Here is a 19,492-nt window from a genome sequence, read left to right as displayed (position 1 = left end):
CTACATTAGGAAAAAAGATGCCTTCGTTATCACTAGCACTGACTTGATCACAGTGGTCAGTCCACTGTATTCCATTCTGCATTCTTTATTTTTGGTAATATGGTATTTCGTGTCAACATTAGGAAGCACAATTATAAGCCTGCATCAGCCAAGTGCCCTAAATCAAGGGCAGCAGTGTGTCATTTTTAGTCACATACGTGTCTCAGGAGGTTTGAATCCCAGTAATTTTGGACTGGCCTGTCTATCTTTGGCTCTGTAGATGCTCACTGAGCTATAAATAGCATTGACACAGCTGACAGAGCCCCACACACTGACCTCGTTAGGTGCTTGCTTGAAGCGTGCACCTCCATCTCCGTGCTTTTGAACTCGTTCAGCTCTTTCCGGATGGCCGCCTGCAGAATCACAAACGAACAACGTTTAGTGCATCCTCGAGTGGCTCTCACACATGCCGAGTTAAAAATAGTGCACTCCAAGCTCTTAAAAAGTCATTTGAATAACACGAGCACGTTATTTCAAATATTTATTGAGTAAAGCCAGGCGTACACTGTGCGATTTTAGAAGTCTTGTTCTTTGGTAACAGCTCACTGTACGTTTGAATTGCCCCTCATGTTCGACCAAAGCCTGCGATTTATGATTACTGTACGAAAACACTCAGTCCGACTGACCTGACGCGACACGGGCGCTCACACTGCACGTGAAACGCAGCCCCTACAGACGCTCTGTCTACAATAAAGCTGTTTCATTCAAAACAACACGCTGCGGCGATGTCCTGATCAAGACACTGGCTGAATCTCAGATTGCTCCCTGCTCCCTGCATAGTGCACCACATATTGAAACAGTGGCTCCTGCACCCATAAAGTGCATCACATGTCTAATAAATAGCCTTTTGAGATTCAGCCATGTGTGCACAGTTCCATACTGGACTAACAGTGCACTATTTTGGTGTAGAAGCCAAAACTTAGTGCACTACATAGGAAGTAATGGGCCATTTGAGATTCAGCCATCGACAAACCGCTACAACAGCAACCAACATTTCTGACGTTGCTCGTTTGGGCAGTTAATCGGGCATCGTTTCCCCTCTCACACTGCACGACAAACAACGGACAATGAAGCTGATATTCGGCCCGATCATGAAATTCAGTGACCAAATCGGGCTTAAAATCGGGCTAAAATCGCACAGTGTACGCCTGACTTCAGAAAGATGAGTGTTGACCAAGAATTCTTGTTTGTTGCTCAGCTGTGCTTCACTCTCAACTTCAGTAACAAACCGGCATTTCCACTGAAAGGTCAGTATGTGAGATGCATCTTAGAACACAGCATACAGACACTTGACTGCAGACCTTCATAAGCACTGCTGACGGTGCCTTCTTGTCACATACCTTGTCAGCTGCAGACAGTCTAGTCCAAGGTTTGTCAGCTCTCCTGTCATAATCCTGAGCTTTGGCCACCTCCACATAGTCACTAAAGCGGATCAGGATCTTTCTGTCTCTCAGTTCGTCAACCGTCGGCCTCTGGTTGAGCTGAAAGACGAAGGAAAGCACAGATATGAAGCTTTTTTGGATGTCGTCCACATTACAGCTCAATGACAGTTTGAATTCATGTATGTCACTGCTGTTGGAAGAAAACCTCGCATCTCCATTTTTGCCATTTTTCAGTTGTTGACATAATTTGAAAATGTCTGTTGCTCTTTACGTTATGTGTGAATTTTATTAAGAATGGACCAAAATAAATGGATCATAATGACTTGGCAAAAAGTCTGGTTCCATTGACTTACATAAAAAGTAAAGTAGGTTTTTTCCTTCTCCTGTAAAGTTATCAAAGGTTTTCATCCGACAACAGCGATATGTAAATATACTGAGTATTCAGTGAGGGTGATATGCGAACTCGTAGGATTAGCACTTTCCAAGTCTTTGCTGCTTCACAGATGCTTCCATTGACAAAGTTTAAATGGAAAACAGCTTCATCTTCATCCTTTGTGCATAAGCTTTTATTGCAAGGTCTTAGTGAACTGTGTTTTGTACGTTAATGCTATAATAACGTTACAGCGCAACACACTGGTTTGATCAATGTAGTACACCAATAATAGAGCATGATGTAGACATATTGAGGCAGTATATGAAGGTTGCCATACCTTTCTGTTCAGTCTCTGTTTTATTTCTCTTCTCTCTTCTTGCTCGGTCTGGTCATTCCGCTCTGAGGGAACACAGAGAGTAAATCAAATTAGCATTGATTAACACTGAGTGACACACACAGGAGGTTCTTCTCAATTGCTGCAAAATGAATACAGATTATTAATATTTTATCTCCTGCATAAATGCTTTTTAATGTCAATTTGTTAATAAACTCACTTGTTTTAATACACAAAAAATGAAATGTAGACAGTAAAGGAGGTAACTTCTTAAGTTTGTGCTGATACACTAATAAGCCAAAATGACATTTGGTAAGGAAACGGATAGATAGATGGATGGATGGATGGATGGATGGACGGATGGACGGATGGACAGATAGATAAATAGATAGATGGACAGATGGATGGATGGATGGATAGATAGACAGATAGATACAGACAGACAGATAGATGGACAGATAGATAGACAGACAGATAGATGGACAGATGGATAGACAGACGGACAGATAGATGGAGGGATGGATGGATAGAGAGAGAGAGAGAGATAGGGGTCATTCCACAGAAACGTCCATTTTTGTGTCCCTAGCATTTACAGATATATTACACTTGGAAAAACATGTTACAGCTACAATTTATTTATAATTTAAAATAAAACTAAGTTATTTTAACAATTACACCTTCTTGAGCCGAAAATTTAGCAATATTGGTTTTTAAATCAATCAAAGAATTGCAAGCACCACAGAAGAGCTCGTCCTCACAGTCATGTGTGAAGGCTGAGGCCATATTTTGAGGTAAAAAACACATTTTTCTGCAATTCTAACTACAATAATCTAAACATGACTATGGAATATATGAATTAAATGACAAAGAAATCAAATGCCAAATAAATATTATAAAATATATAATGAAAGTTGTCCCCAGGAGTCGTGTCACTGGTGTTACTGTGTAACAAAAAATCTATTTTGAAATAAAAGTCACACTGATGACATCACTTGACTTCCTTTTACCTGTTTTCTGAGGATCTATGAAGAAAAGCACATGGTGAGTCCACTGTGTCTTTCAGTTATCAGAGATTTTCTCATTTAGCTCATGATTTCATATGAAGCTTTTAGCTGAAGTCACTGGTGTGACCGATTTTATTCTGAGGTCATTGTGAAAAAATACAATACAAATGGATTAAATTCCATATTTTAGCGCATTTTCCATGACTGACAACATGTGGTTTGATGTTCTGCAGCAGAAATTTAGTAAAATGCATTTTTCATTAAAAATGTCTCTGGTGTTCCCTTTATTATGTGTAACACCAATGAGGATCAGTAACACCAGTGACTCCTATGGACAGATAGAAAAGTGGACGTTTCTGTAAAATGACCCATAGATAGATGGATAGATCTTACAGTACTGTTATATATGATTGTTCCGTCAGCAGCTTTTTCATGAACGTAAAACTCACGTTTTAGGATATTTCTGCTCTCCAGCTCCTCAACGGCCGGCCGTTGACTGAGTCTCCTGCGGAAAAACACCAAAATATCGCTGTGAACCATCACATCAGTATAAACGAGTCAATCACGATCCAAAACATCCGCTCCTCAGCTGAGGAGCCCTCCACGTGATTCACCAAAGCGGTGCTATTCTGCGCTATTAGGTCGACTTCCTCAGCCCTCCTGGACTCCGCCGGTCACTGAAGGCGTCCTAAAGCTCTCCCGGCTCCGTTTAACTACAACGAGCGCTCGCGCTTATTCCGTATGCTGCTCTGAGCGCTGCCACGTGCCGAGGGAGGCACACTGAGGTGGAGCCCGGAGGTCTACTCCAACCATGTGATTCCAAATTACGCTTAAAGCGCTCTCCCTCTGCTCTGCTCAGGAGTAGGGGGTCTCCTTTATTTCCTCTTAAAACAACGCTTAACTTGGGGAAATAATCAGTAAGTGCAGTCAAGCTGAGGCTATACTGCGCCATTATTACAGAATGATGTTCACTATGGCAAGACGGTTTAGCTTTGAATCCGTTTTTTCATGATATCAGGAATTCAATTTAAACGTGAAAATTGAATTCTTGCTAGTAAGAATTGAATTCTAACATGTAGAAATTAAATTTTTGATACGAAGAATTCAATTTACATGTGAAAATTTAATTTTTGATATCAGGAATTTAATTCTTACTAGTAAAAATTAAATCCTTACTAGTAAAAATTAAATTTTTGATAAAGAATTTAAATTTTACTAGTGGAAATTACATTTTCACATGTGTAAATCGAATTCCTGATATCAAAAAAAAGGAGTAACAGCTAAAACGGCTTGCCGTAGTGGCGCACTGTTGAAGACGTGATCTTCGGTGGGCTGCTGTAATTTGATGCAAATTGAAATTACCATTTAACTTTTCGATGTAATAAACCGTGTTGGTAGACCACCCCTACACTGCCACATTCGCCCACCCATCTTTAACTAGATTATCTTTTTTTTAAACTGCTGAGTTGCTAAACAACAGATAACTTGTGTAATTATCTTTATGCACTAATATTTGCTTATCTGCCAACTGGATGTTGCTAAATGCACTTGGGCATACTTTATTTTAGATGTTGATATAGGAAGATACACCGATCATAACATTATGACCCCCTCCTTGTTTCTACGCTCATTGTCCATTTTATCAGCTCCACTTACTATATAGGTGCACTTTGTAGTTCTACAGTTACAGACTGTAGTCCATCTGTTTCTCTGCATACTTTGTTAGCCTCCTTTTACCCTGTTCTTCAGTGGTCAGGACCCCCATGGACCCTCACAGAGCAGGTACTATTTGGGTGGTGGGTCATTCTCAGCACTGCAGTAACACTGACGTGGTGGTGGTGTGTTAGTGTGTTGCGCTGGTACGAGTGGATCAGACACAGCAGTGCTGCTAGAGTTTTTAAACACTGTGTCCACTTACTGTCCACTCTATTACCTTGTTGGTCCACCTTGTAGATGTAAAGCTCATGTGTGTCAGCATAGTTTGTGTTGGTCGTCCTCTAGACCTTCATCGGTGGTCACAGGACGCTGTTGGCTGGATATTTTTGGTTGGTGGACTATTCTCAGTCCAGCAGTGACACTGAGGTGTTTAAAAACTCCAGCAGCATTGCTGTGTCTGATCCACTCGTACCAGCGCAACACACACTAACACACCACCACCACATCAGTGTTACTGCAGTGCTGAGATTGATCCACCACCCAAATAGTACCTGCTCTGTGAGGGTCCATGGGGGTCCTGACCACTGAAGAACAGGGTAAAAGGGGTCTAACAAAGTATGCAGAGAAACAGATGGACTACAGTCTGTAACTGTAGAACTACGAAGTGCACCTATATAGTAAGTGGAGCTGATAAAATGGACAATGAGCGTAGAAACAAGTCATAATGTTATGCCTGATCGGTGTATAAGGAACACATTTATTCAGATTTCCATGATAGCAATAAGAAATCCATGAGACGGTACTGTTCCCACATTATTGGCACCCACAAAGATGTAAAGCATCTAAATCTCAGTTTAACCCCTGATAATGATATGTAGTAAAGAAATGTAATACAAGAATAGACACTGCCCTGACTCTTTGCTGCAAACATCTAAAAGTCTTCTACAAGCACACTACTCTATGGTGCACCCTTTGTTTTATTTATTACAAGGCACTACATTCTATCAGAGCGTCTATAAAGAAACATTTCTATCACAGTATAGGCTTAGTTTGACAGCATTCCAACAGATGTGATGACATTAATATTCCCTGAGCTGAAATGGAGGCTTTACTCCCAGTGCCCCTCTGGAAGGTGACTGGATGATACTGACCTATAGCTTGTGTTGCCTGGCAACAGTGGTTTCATGTTGTGGTGGTGGGGGCTGTTTTGGTTCGCTGTTAGAGGTACGACAACAAGAAAATCCGTCCAGGGACTCATTCTTACAGGTCGAGGGATGCTACCTCATTCCCTTACTTTTTATTCCTAGCATTCAAAATACTAGATACATCGATCAGGCATAACATTATGACCACCTCCTTGTTTCTACGCTCATTGTCCATTTTATCAGCTCCACTTACTATATAGGTGCACTTTGTAGTTCTACAGTTACAGACTGTGGTCCATCTGTTTCTCTGCATACTTTGTTAGACCCCTTTTACCCTGTTCTTCAGTGGTCAGGACCCCCATGGACCCTCACAGAGCAGGTACTATTTGGGAGGTGGGTCATTCTCAGCACTGCGGTAAGACTGACGTGGTGGTGGTGTGTTAGTGTGTGTTGTGCTGGTCTAAGTGGATCAGACACAGCAGTGCTGCTGGAGTTTTTAAACACTGTGTCCACTCACTGTCCACTCTATTAGACACTCCGACCTTGTCTGTCCACCTTGTAGATGTAAAGTCAGAGACGATGGTTCATCTGCTGCTGCACAGCTTGTGTTGGTCATCCTCTAGTCCTTCATCAGTGGTCACAGGACGCTGTTGGCTGGATATTTTTGTTTGGTGGACTATTCTCAGTCCAGCAGTGACACTGAGGTGTTTAAAAACTCCAGCAGCACTGCTGCGTCTGATCCACTCAGACCAGCACAGCGCACACTAACACACCACCACCACGTCAGTGTTACTGCAGTGCTGAGAATGATCCACCATCCAAATAGTACCTGCTCTGTGAGGGTCCATGGGGGTCCTGCCCACTGAAGAACAGGGTAAAAGGGGGCTAACAAAGTATCAGAGAAACAGATGGACTACAGTCTGTAACTGTAGAACTACAAAGTGCACCTATATAGTAAGTGGAGCTGATAAAATGGACAATGAGCGTAGAAACAAGGAGGAGGTCATAATGTTATGCCTGACCGGTGTATGCTTATTTTGTGGAGTGTGTAGGGAAGTCACATATTATCTTTGCATCTCGTTTACAAATCTTCTGTGTGTAAACGTAGATGCACTTACAGAAATAAATATGCATGGACTGTCCAGTGTCACCTGGTCCTCAGGTCCTCAAGATTCAGATTTCTCTCAAAGTCAAAGTGTTACTGTGCGAGGAAAGTAGAAACAGTTGTCGTGCACAATCTCAAAATAATACACTGTACATTAAATCAGGTCGTGACCAAAGTGAGGGTTTGGCTCGTGTGGGTGGCAGCAATAAACTTAATCTGCCTTGAAGAATGGCTGGATTGTAGCTGCTACCATATTTGCCCATTATCCTCCCACACTGTTCACTGAATATTATATTTCCATACCACAAACTAAAGTATGTATATCATTTCCTCTTTTCAGATGGTTTCAAAAAGCTAATTAGAAAAGGATATGAAATGTGTTTCATTTGTTACTCATTCTAATTATTTATCTTCTTGAAGGCAAATATTGTTCATTAGTTTTATGTGTGGGAATTCAGCATCGGGCCACCTCAAAACAAGTTACATTGGACTATTTATTGGAAATAAAAATACCATTTTGATGGGGAGATAATTGTACTCTATGCTCACTGTTTGCAAAACTCAGTAACAATTATATAAACTTCAAAAACGTCTTATCCATTAAAACTCTTTCATGTTCTGCTCAACCATTTGATAGAGCACAAAGTGCCATCTCATACGTTTGGTAGACGTGAATATTTTAAAATCTGTGTGGTCAAAAAAAATGAAAAAAAACAATTATTTTTATTATTTCCCCAAACAAATAAAAAATAAAAAAAAAATTCCATTGCTTTTTTCTTAGTGAGGACATTAAAGGATTAAGAATCCTGCAACACCAAGATACCTCCATTTTTGGAGGATACTGCATTTGGCTACAGTAGGATATTGCCCTGTATTGCATTCCTGTGCTAGCCAAGGTGAACCACAACTCAGATCCTACATGGTGGGGGTGTTGTGCTGCAATCCATTATTCACTGGTCTGAGTTCTAAAAATAGCGTGCATGTGTTGCTTCTGTAGAAGTGCAAAACACTGCAGGCTAAAGATAGTAAGGTCATGACATCAATGAAGCATCATTGTGTCATTCTGAATGCTAGGCTAGGCAGCAGGTTCTGCAGATGCAGGGAACTGTTATGTGGGGGGGAGTTGCCCTTTGCTACTGATCTAAGTCTTAACGTCTCCTTTTCTTCACCTCCAAACATATATTTATAACTTATACAACAGTTAGTTCCGGCCACGCAAGCTGATTCACAAACACTGTATCACTCCGCTGAGACGCCGGTGCTGAGCAACGACATTGGCAGCTGTAGGAGACGCTCAAGTCATTTGAACGTTTTACTTCTTACTTTGGGCACAAATAGGAAATGGACACTTTTAAGATCACATTTGACCGACAGCCGATTTGGTCAGACTCTGAAGATGAGACTACACTAACTTCCCAAACTGTCATCACCACTGAGCAGCTTTTCAGTCGGCAGCTGTGACAGAAGAACAGCTAAAGAACCTGGAATCAGCCAGAAATGAACCCAACACCATTCGCCAAACTAAATGGGCTGTAAGATGCTTTACAGACTGGCTGGAACAAAACAACATTAATACTGATCTGGCAAAAACTGACAAAACTGAGCTAAACTTGATATTGCGGCAGTTTTATGGCTCAGTCCGATTTGGTCAGACTCTGAAGATCAGACTACGAATGGTATTCGGTTAATTTCTGGCTGATTCCAGGTTCTTTAGCCGTTCCTTTTGTCACAGCTGCCGATTGAAAAGCTGCTCAGTGGTGATGACAGTTTGGGAATTTAGTGTAAGAAGCTGGAGAATGAACTGCCGGCTGTGCAGCGAGTGGGCGGAGCTCGTTACTCTAACGTAGCAACAAGCTGCTTGTTAAGGAACTATAATTTGGCGGAAGGAACTGCGAACATTAAAACATATTAAACGCCGCGTTCACGGCCCAGTTTATATATTTCTTACTTTATTTATTTAACTGTTGTATAAAAGCAATAGAACACTCGAGGAGTGTATTATTGCGAATAACATCATGGCTGTGATGATCTATGGCAACCAAATCACAGACATGGGCAATTTCCAGCTGCCAAGAACAGACGCTGACAAGTTATCGAATGGGTATATAAACTCAGTTGCATTTTTTATTCCATAGATGCTACCTGGCACAACCTGAATTTACAGTCATAAGACTTACGTTCATATGGATAATCTTTGGTTTATTAGTGCCCTCAAGCCCTAATTATTACCCTGAATCATCTGTAAGTGAAGAAGTGAAATGGAGAGCAGCCTGAAAGAGAAACATCTTCTAACTATTCAGAGACCTCTAGGCAGAAATTGGCTTCCTCTCTCAGATTAGAAGCATCTTAGTTGCATCTGTTTAGTTGTGAAACATCACCAATATTGTCTTTTCAGCAAGATGCTCAAGGGGGGTGGGTCCTGTCTTCGGTGGAGCTAAAAATAACTGGGTTTCCCCCACTGTAAGCAGTATGTCACTAGGATTCAGAGAGTGTCAGTCTCAGGCAGGGCACATTTATAGGAAGAGCATCTTATACCTACACCAAGCACTTCTAATACTGGGAATACTATACCTCTAAAAAAAAGAAGCCCAGTATGATGAAATGTGATAATTTGCCTACGATGTGTAAGTTTCATATTTTTTTTATTAGGTCGATGAGACCCTTATGGTTTTTATTTCCTTTTTGGATGCATATAAATTGATGTGAGATTATATATACTGAGTTTAACCCTCTACTGCATGCATTAGGAGAGAATTTTTTAAAATGTTCAGTTCACCTTTCTTGCATAAATGGACCTGATTATTAAATTCAAAAAACATAAAAAAATAGTGTGTGCGAGGGTTCTTTTGGGGTATGTTGCCTTGAGGCAACATTGTGCGACAATGAGAAGAAATGATATAAAGCGAGTGCTTATGACCGGCTAAGTCCATTCCACTGTCACACAATGTTGCTTCTTGGCAACAAACATATTTCTGCAGATTCTCGTAAAAACCGTAAGCATAAATAAGAGGTTTAAAAGTGCCCAAAGAGAATTATGGCCAAATACATGCCTTTTTATTAATTTACTCAACCTCTTCCCTTCATTGTTAACCTTGTCATTGTCTTTAAATACATATAATGTTATTGTAAAGTGAGGAAAATGGTTTGTTGCCCTGAGGCAACACTGTGCAGTAGAGGCTTAAGCCAATAGAAGTAGTAGTAGTTAGTATTGTTGTATGTGTCTATACCCTTAAATCTACCCTGTGAGACTAAAAGCTAATTCCGTCTTGCCTGAGATGCCCTGACACCTGTCTCAATTTTCTGCTTCTATTGCAAAGCAGTATATTCCCTACATTTTATGCCAATACAAAGGAGGCATATAACTCCCTACCCCTCCCTCCCCTCGGAAGATCAGATCACAACCTGGTTCATCTTCTGCCTGTGTACAAACCACTTGTACACAGAGAACCAACCATCACCCGCACAGTGAAGAAATGGTCTGCAGAGTCTGAAGAGGCTTTGAAAGACTGTTTCAGCACAACACTGTGGGAGGAGATGTGTGATCCTTATGCGGAAGATATTGATGGCCTCACACAATTCATAACGGACTATGTCAACTTCTGTGTGGAGAATACCGTACCCACCAAGACCATTCAGTGTTTCTCCAACAACAAACCCTGGATTAATCCTGATATAAAGGCCCTCCTGAAAGAGAAGAAGAGGGCTTTTAAATCAGGTGACAAGGAGGAGATGAGATCTGTGCAGAGGGAGCTGAGAAGGAAGATCCGGGAGGGGAAAGCCAGCTACAGGAGAAAGATGGAGGCCCAGCTGCAGCAGAATAATGTCAGTGGAGTCTGGAATAGCCTCAAAACTATTTCTGGACTCAAGAAGCCCGACTCCCGGGCTGTGGGCGACCACAAGTGGGTGAATGAACTCAATCTATTCTTTAATAGGTTTGATCACTCGCCTGCTCCCCCCACCACAGGCACATCACTGCTGAATTCTCCCTGTCTGGCACTACCAGCATTTGGCCCTCCCCCCTCTCCTGCACCCACCCCCCTTCATCTCAACACACAGCCACCATCAGACGGCTCTCCTGCTGACATACATCCCAGCACTGTTCTCCCTTACTCCAGCCTCACATTCACATCATCCCAGGTGAGAAGTGAGCTCAGGAGGATGAAGATCAGGAAGGCTGCAGGTCCAGATGCCATCAGCTCAAGGCTTCTCAAGACCTGTGCGAACGAGCTGTGTGACGTGGTCGGGTACATCTTTAACCTCAGCTTGAGGTTAGGGAAAGTCCCACAGCTGTGGAAAACATCCTGTGTGGTGCCAGTGCCAAAGACCCCACACCCCAAAGACCTCAACAGCTATAGGCCGGTGGCGCTGACATCTCACCTGATGAAGACCCTGGAGAGACTGCTTCTTGTCCACCTGCGCCCCCTGGTGAGCTCTTCAATGGACCCACTGCAGTTTGCCTACCAACCTGGTATTGGAGTGGAGGATGCCATCATCCACCTCCTACACAGCTCTCTCTCTCACCTGGAGAATGCTGGGAGCACTGTGAGAATCATGTTTTTTGATTTCTCCAGTGCTTTCAATACCATCAAACCCACACTGCTGAAGGACAAGCTGGAGTGCACGGGCCTGGACCATCACCTCACCACCTGGATCCTGGACTACCTCACTAACCGACCGCAATATGTGAGGACCCAGGGCTGTCAGTCGGACACGGTGGTCTGCAGCATGGGGGCTCCACAGGGAACTGTCCTCGCTCCCTTTCTCTTCACCCTCTACACTGCGGACTTCAAGTACAGCTCTGCCAGTTGTCACCTGCAAAAGTTCTCTGACGACTCTGCTATCGTCGGCCTCATCACAGACGGAGATGACAGGGAGTACAGAGAACTGACGCAGGACTTTGTGGAATGGTGCCAGAGGAACTGCCTGCAGATCAACGCAGGAAAAACCAAGGAGCTGGTGGTGGACTTCCGCAAGTCCAAACATTCTCCTCCAGTGCCTGTGAACATCCAGGGAATGGACATTGAGATTGTGAAGTCCTATAAGTACCTGGGTGTTCACCTCAACAACAAGCTGGACTGGACTGACAACACAGCTGCTCTCTACAGGAAAGGCCAGAGCAGGCTACATCTCCTGAGGAGACTCAGGTCCTTTGGCGTGCAGGGGGCACTTCTCAGGACCTTCTTCGACGCTGTGGTGGCATCAGCCATTTTTTATGGAGTGGTGTGCTGGGGCAGCAGCATCTCCATTGCTGACAGGAAGAGACTGAATAAGATCATCAGGAAGTCCAGCTCTGTCCTGGGATGTCCTCTTGACCCAGTGGAGGTGGTGGGGGACAGGAGAATGAGGACTAAACTAACAAACATGCTGAAGAACCTGTCCCACCCCATGCACCGCTCTCTGACAGCGCTGAGCAGCTCCTTCAGTGCCCGGCTGCGGCACCCGCGGTGCGTGAAGGAGAGATACCGCAGGTCCTTCCTCCCAGCCGCTGTCAGACTCTATAACAGTCACGGCACTCAGTAGACAGTAGTTTACAATTACTTTCCATGCGCAAGAACTCTCAACATCACTGCCACAGCACTTTACTGTGTGCAATATCTCAATCCACCATGCGTAGTATATTCACTGCGGACCACTGTCAATTTGTTTACCACCATTATGTGCAATTATGTCAAGTGCAATATTTCTCCATTTATTACTGTTTATTTATTTGCTATTTTATTCACTGTGCAATACTCACTACAATACATACATTTCTACATTTCTAAATTTAAATTTAATACTTTGTATATTTTTCTTGTAATTTTTGTACATATACATATATCTTTATATTTTTATTGTTTATTCTATTTTATATATTGTTTGTATATTTCCTGCTGCTCTGTCTTCTGTGCTGCTGTAACACCGCAAATTTCCCCGTTGTGGGATTAATAAAGGATTATCTTATCTTATCTTATCTTACATTTACGTAACAGGCACACCTTGTCCACTTGAAGAATGGCCAGCAGTTCTAAATGCTTAGAACATGTTTAACACCTCGTGTCGTACCATGAACAAAACAACGTCAAAACCAAGGAAAACTGGTAGGCTGCGCCTTCTTAGAATCAGCACAGGGTTGTGTGTGAGCAGAATGGTATGTGCTTCACTCAGTGATGTGAAATTCCAGGCATAATTAATTACGTAAGTGTAGGAGCCACCAGACGAGCAATAAAGCTCAGCGGCCTCGTGGCATGACAGACTTGTTGCATTGCTTAGTTTATCATAACACAGTGTCTTTTGTGCTTTATAAAGACACCAAAACAAGAGCCGAGTTATGAGTAGGACTGTTTGGTATTATATTTAAAAAGAATTCACCTGTTGTTACAGTAATAAGAACCTATTTGAGAAACCTAATAAGACAGTTGTGGCTTTAGAGTAGTTGCAGAAAGCATTCTAATCTAATCGCTCCACCTTGGCAGTCCTCTTATTTAGTCTGATGGCTGATGAGTAGATGTGCTTCGGCTTCACTTACAGTTGCAAATATAGCACATTTACTTTCTCACCACAGACCCTGCACTGTCACATGCAGTAATGCTACACAGCAGAGGTGTCAAACTCAACTACGAAAAGGGTCATAATAAAAAATCTCAACAAATCTGTGGAACAGCTGTGTTTATTTTATTTTATTTAACATTTTGCCATGAACCCAACTGCCCATTGTTTGTTCGAAATATGCCAAAGCTGCAAAATAATGTGTGCGAGGGTTCTTTTTGGGTATATGTGCGACAACGAGAAGAAATTATATAAAGCAGGTGCTTGTGACTGGCTAAATCCATTCCACTGTCACACAAAGTTGCTTCTAGGCAACAAACATATTTCTGCAGATTCTCATAAAAATTGTGTGCATAAAAAATGTTATAAAAAATAAAAGAGGTGCAAAAGTGCCCAAAGACAGAGTATGGCCAAATACATTCTTTTTATTAATTTACTCAACCTCTTCCCTTTATTGTTAACCTTGTCATTGTCTTTAAATACGTGTAATGTTATTGTAAAGTGAGGAAAATGGGTTTGTTGCCCTGAGGCAACATTATGCAGTAGAGGGTTAAGTCTCATCCTCTAGTCTTTCATCAGTGGTCACAGGACGCTGCCCACAGGACGCTGTTGGCTGGATATTTTTGGTTGGTGGACTATTCTCAGTCCAGCAGTGACACTGAGGTGTTTAAAAACTCCAGCAGCACTGCTGTGTCTGATCCACTCAAACCAGCACAGCGCACACTAACACACCACCACCACCACGTCAGTGTTACTGCAGTGCTGAGAATGATCCACCACCCAAATAGTACCTGCTCTGTGAGGGTCCATGGGGGTCCTGACCACTGAAGAACAGGGTAAAAGGGGGCTAACAAAGTATGCAGAGAAACAGATGGACTACAGTCTGTAACTGTAGAACTACAAAGTGCACCTATATAGTAAGTGGAGCTGATAAAATGAACAATGAGCGTAGAAACAAGGAGGTGCTCATAATGTTATCCCTGATCGGTGTATAATACTAATATAATACTAGTCACCATTACATACTGGTTAAAGGATTTGTCATGGTCATTTTGCCATAGGCAGGTCAATTAAGGGCCTTTAAATCTGTACACTGTGAAGTCTAACAGTTACCTCTTGGAATTACATGGTCTTATGATGAGCATGGTGTAAAATTTAGGCCGCAGTTTGGCCTAGTATCCTTTAATTATTTGCATCAAAAATCTCAAAAACACACAGCTTCAGGAATATTCTTGCTAAGTGTCAGATGTGCTTTTTATAACTGCTCAATCGTCCCCGTAAAACATGAGCAGCTTCACTCTATGTCCACATAAGCCATTGAAAAGATGTAGGGGATAATCCACTCAGATAAATCAGATCCTATCTCACCTCCTCTGTAATCCCTTCGTCTACTGTTTACCTTACATCACTAATACCAGGCAGATTAACAGCTGTCTTTTGCACAGTGGCCCCAGGTAAACTATTGTATTGTGAGAGGGTTCAAAAGGTCGTGTCTGCATGGGATAGACTGCATTATTTTAAAGCGAGACATTTTTATGCAATTTTGCTTTTTTTATGTTAAATATTAAAGTTTTTTTGATTTAAATAATTACATGCTTTTATTATCAAGGTGACAGTGTAACACGGTGGTGCACTTGCTGATGCTAAAAAAGACGTATAGCACTGTCCTATGAAGTCTCTGGTGAGACTCCTATTAGTGTCACATCATGTCAAACGAAACAGACTAGTAAGGCTACCTTGTCACATCATTAGAAAAGAGTCAATGAGGAAAAATGAGACACTACTTTTAAATGGAGACACTACTTCTTGAAAAATAGTTTTCTTTGATGCATGCATTGTTAGACATTTTAGAAACACAAGGCTGCACAGGCTTGGGTTTCCTTGAAAATAGTCAAAAATAGGCTACATTTTTTTGGCTGCGTTCAGAAGATCCTTCTAAAGCCGAGGTTAGACTACACGACTTTTATTTCTATTCTCTGATTCTCAGTCTGGCCGAGTCTGGGCTGGTCGGCTCTAGACTGCAGGTTTTTGGGTCAGTCGAAGTGAGAGAGTCGAGTCGTGTTTGAGGGGCGCAGACTCAGATTTTGGCCTCCCGAGCGAGTTTCAGACCAGTCAGAGTTTATCAAACATTTGATTTTTTTCGACCCGACTCTAAATGTAATCTAGTGTAAACTGGTCAGCGACTCAATCTGAATGGATTCCTGCAACAGCCAATGAAAACTGAGAGCACAAGAGAAGAAAATACAGCAAGTAAACAGAAAAATGGCGAAAAGATGTATAGAAAAGAATAGAGTTTATCTATGTTTAAACCTTTAAAAATACCAACTGACCACCTTTTTAAAACCATGATCCACTTAAACATGTTTACCTGCTGCTTCTTTACTGTTTCAGCGCAAATGGCGATGAAAACAGCAGCAGCAGCTCCACGTTCGTTAATTTGGGTCTCCTAGTAACAGGAGAACGCGAGAGTTCGTGCAAGTTCAGTGAGCTCCGTTCAGTTCAGCAGCAGCTGAAAAGTTGAGTAGTGTGTGATCCCCAATATTTCAGTCGCCCAAAAATTCTGCAAAAACCAGTGTGATAGTGTGAGACGCCCAGTCTTTTGTATTCTGTTCGGGCTTTACAAGTTGTGTAGTGAACCCAAAGCTTAAGTGGTCTAGAAATGGAATTCACTAGTATTTACAATGCAGCACGTTATGCTTGTGAAAACGAGCATTTCTTGTGTGCTTCAGTCTTAAATATGTTGCTCAACCAAACGAGTCCAATAAGACTAACAAGTAGGGCTGTCACAATCATTAGCTGATAAAATCATTGTGATTAACAGCTTGTCTTTTTTGCTCTTTTTATGCAACTAAAGCAGATCAGTCGGCTGATTAGCTCTCTTGCTTCCTAGCTATCCTTACTTTGTAACTAACACGAGGTTATACTGACATGAGACAAATGCTCTAGTGCCCACGTGCACAATCACAAGTTTCTACAGTTAGATTCATGTGTAGAATCAACCAAAGCTTATGTTTTTTCTAGAGACTGAAAATGTGAGTGAAAAATGAATGCTTGTTCTGCATTCATTCATTCAAAAGTTAGTGTTAGCTACCTAGCTGGTCAAAAAAATTTTCTGCTCCATCTCAGAGCTTAAGCAAAGCCCAGCTTTTGCAAGCAAATGCATACAGTTTGCATCATAATGCAAAACATTTGCCTGGAAACGCATATTTTTTGCGAGGGAACGCAAAACATTTGCGAGGGAACGCATATTTTTGCAAGGTAATGCAAAACATTTGCGAGGGAACGCATATTTTTTGCGAGGTAATGCAAAACATTTGCAAGGGAATGCATTTTTTGCGAGGGACCGTAAAACATTTGCGAAGGAACGCATACTTTTTGCAAAGGAACGCATTTTTTTTGAGGGAATGCAATGTCATTAACTTTTTCTTTTTTTTTAACCACGGCCCCTTAGAGGCTCCGTAGTTTCCTGCTTACTTTTATTTTGCCTCAACCGAACTGATGAAAACACATCCATGTCATATTCTGCGTGTGATATGATTTGGAAAGTAATTGTAGAAAATAATTGCAGCCAGCAATTGTGATTATGTAATATTTGTGACAGGCCTACCAAAAGCCTTCTTTTCCTGTTTGATAAACTGACTGTAAACTGATATTAGCTTTGATTAACTGATATCCATGTATGCATTGTTTGATTAAACTGTTCCTTGAATAGAATCCCATCCACATGGCCAGAGTGCTGGTGGCTTACTTGGCGAGCTTCATTTCGATCTGCTGGCGGATTTCTTGTCTCTCCTGGTCGCTGCGAGCAGGGAAGATGTTTCTGTCTTCCAGCTCCTGTTTGCTGGGCCGATTCCGCAGCTTCACGGCCAACAGCTCCTTCCTCATTCGGCGTGGCAGTGTGCCTGTATGCACAGACGTTAAGTCAGGAATACTTAATAGCAAAACGACACAACCCACCATGGTGTTGCAGTGCCTCCCGATTCATAATGCAGGACAGACACACACAAAGGTCCATATTTATCAGCTTTCTCACAGTGACAGCTGATCTAGAATCATCTCATCTCTGTATGCAATGTGTAACTGCATTCAATAATTAAATAGAAAACAAAACATCTGATCCTGGATTAACACTTTTATTCTAAGAGGTTTAACAAACAGTGGCTTGATAGTGATTAATGACTCATTTTTATATCCCTGACCCAACAGCACTCTCCATTTAAATCTATTAAAATTCTTATGAGAAGTATTACTCAACATACAGTGTCAGTGCAAATTCCTTGAAAAGGCTGCATACTATTTTATGAGGTTACTGTTCATGGGATTCACGTAACTTTATCATTTTCAAAGATTTTTGTTATTGATTTGAAATATCATGTACCAGAAATGACGGACTCGTTCCAGCTGTCCATGTCGTATATGATTCCTGAGGCATCGGTGAAGCAATGGGTCTGTCTCACGTTCTCCTTATTCTCTTCTGCCTCTTTCCTGTTCTCCACCTCTCCACTGGACTCCCGCTCCGTACTACAGTACAGAGATACAGATGTACGTAGTCATTTTTCATATCGGAAGAAAACCTCCTATCTCCATTTTTGATGTTTTTCAGTTTTTGGTATAATTTGAAAATGCCTGTTGCTCTTTACATTGTGTGTAAATTTCATGATGAATGGACCAAAGGAAACGACTCAAAATGACTTGGAAAAAAGTCTGGTTCCATTGACTTACATTAAAATTAACATAGGTTTTTCCCTCCCCCTGTAAAGTTATCATTTTAGAGTTACAAAGTTTTCCTCCGACAACAGCGACATCTAATCACAATCCCATTAATGAGCTTGTATGACGTGTGACTTCGGTTTATGCTTTTATCTTGGATGAGCGACACTTTTCAAGCGAGTGCACACCAGAGCAAGGCCTGCGCTGTATTTATTAATCGTTAATATAATAGCGGACTTTATAATACTGATATAGCACTATGCAAATCAATCAGAGATCCAGAGTGTTTGTGTGGGTGTTTTGATGAATCAAGGTGTACATGTAATGAAACGAACATGAATTATTTTGGTCAAAAATAATGCAGGACAATATTCAACCCTGCTACATGATTGATTTATCAAATGCATCCTATATATCGTCGCTGTCCAAAGAAAAACAAGTATCTCCAGAATAGTAACTGTACAGGAGAGGGCAAAAACGTTCTTTATTTTCAATGTAAGTTAATGGAAAGAGATTTTATTCTAAGCATTTTTGAAGCATTTCTATTGGTCCGATCATCATGAAATTTTATATGAATATATGTATATATGTTTATATCATGCTGCCATGATTAGAACACCACAATCCTTTGATAAAGTTTTCATATAGTGGATGCAAAATACTATCCTATTGACAATAGTGCTCTCTCACACCTGCTCTACCACTGAGGAGTACTAGGTAGTAGAGCAGATGAGGCAGGAATTCCTTACTTGCCTGTCCTTTTTTTCTAATCTTTTTTTTATTAATGCAATTATTCATAACAATTGTAACACATCACTACAACATACAACATACTACGTATTACTACACTAAAAGGGTAAATTAGTAGCAGGAAACACTCTAAAATAACAAAATGAAAGTCAAAAAGCAAAAAAATAAATAAATGAAAAAAGAAAAACAACAAAACGACAGACATTAGGGGAATTAAAATATATCACAAAGCTCCAGATATCTGAGGAAAGTATTGCTTATTATTTAACATTTTAAGAGGGGTAACCAAATATTCCATTTCTGTTTTAAAACTGACATTCTAGGAATTGAATAGAAAAATTTGCTTTGACGATTAAAATGTTTGGCAGACAAAATAAAATTGACAGCATACTCAACATTAGCATCCGAATTTATGTAATAACAAAAGATATCTTTCATGGTAAAGTGTGACTTTGATTTATTACTT

At 41.2% G+C, this 19,492-nt stretch overlaps 1 protein-coding gene across 1 annotated transcript in view; it reads right to left on the bottom strand.

Annotated features, from left to right (window-relative positions):
* Positions 1-19,492, bottom strand: part of phactr3a (phosphatase and actin regulator 3a) — an 83,957-nt gene that overhangs the window by 1,614 nt on the left and 62,851 nt on the right. The window contains exons 6-11 of the mRNA XM_036591356.1: positions 17,945-18,087; positions 17,315-17,468; positions 3,582-3,637; positions 2,132-2,193; positions 1,380-1,520; positions 316-392 (exon numbers count right to left, since the gene is read on the bottom strand). Coding sequence (XP_036447249.1) covers positions 316-392; positions 1,380-1,520; positions 2,132-2,193; positions 3,582-3,637; positions 17,315-17,468; positions 17,945-18,087 — 633 coding nt within the window. The remainder of the gene's footprint in view (positions 1-315; positions 393-1,379; positions 1,521-2,131; positions 2,194-3,581; positions 3,638-17,314; positions 17,469-17,944; positions 18,088-19,492) is intronic.

This window comes from Colossoma macropomum, unplaced genomic scaffold, assembly GCF_904425465.1.
Source record: "Colossoma macropomum unplaced genomic scaffold, Colossoma_macropomum, whole genome shotgun sequence".
Classification (NCBI taxonomy): Eukaryota; Metazoa; Chordata; class Actinopteri; order Characiformes; family Serrasalmidae; genus Colossoma; species Colossoma macropomum.
This window is presented reverse-complemented; position numbering and strand designations above follow the sequence as displayed.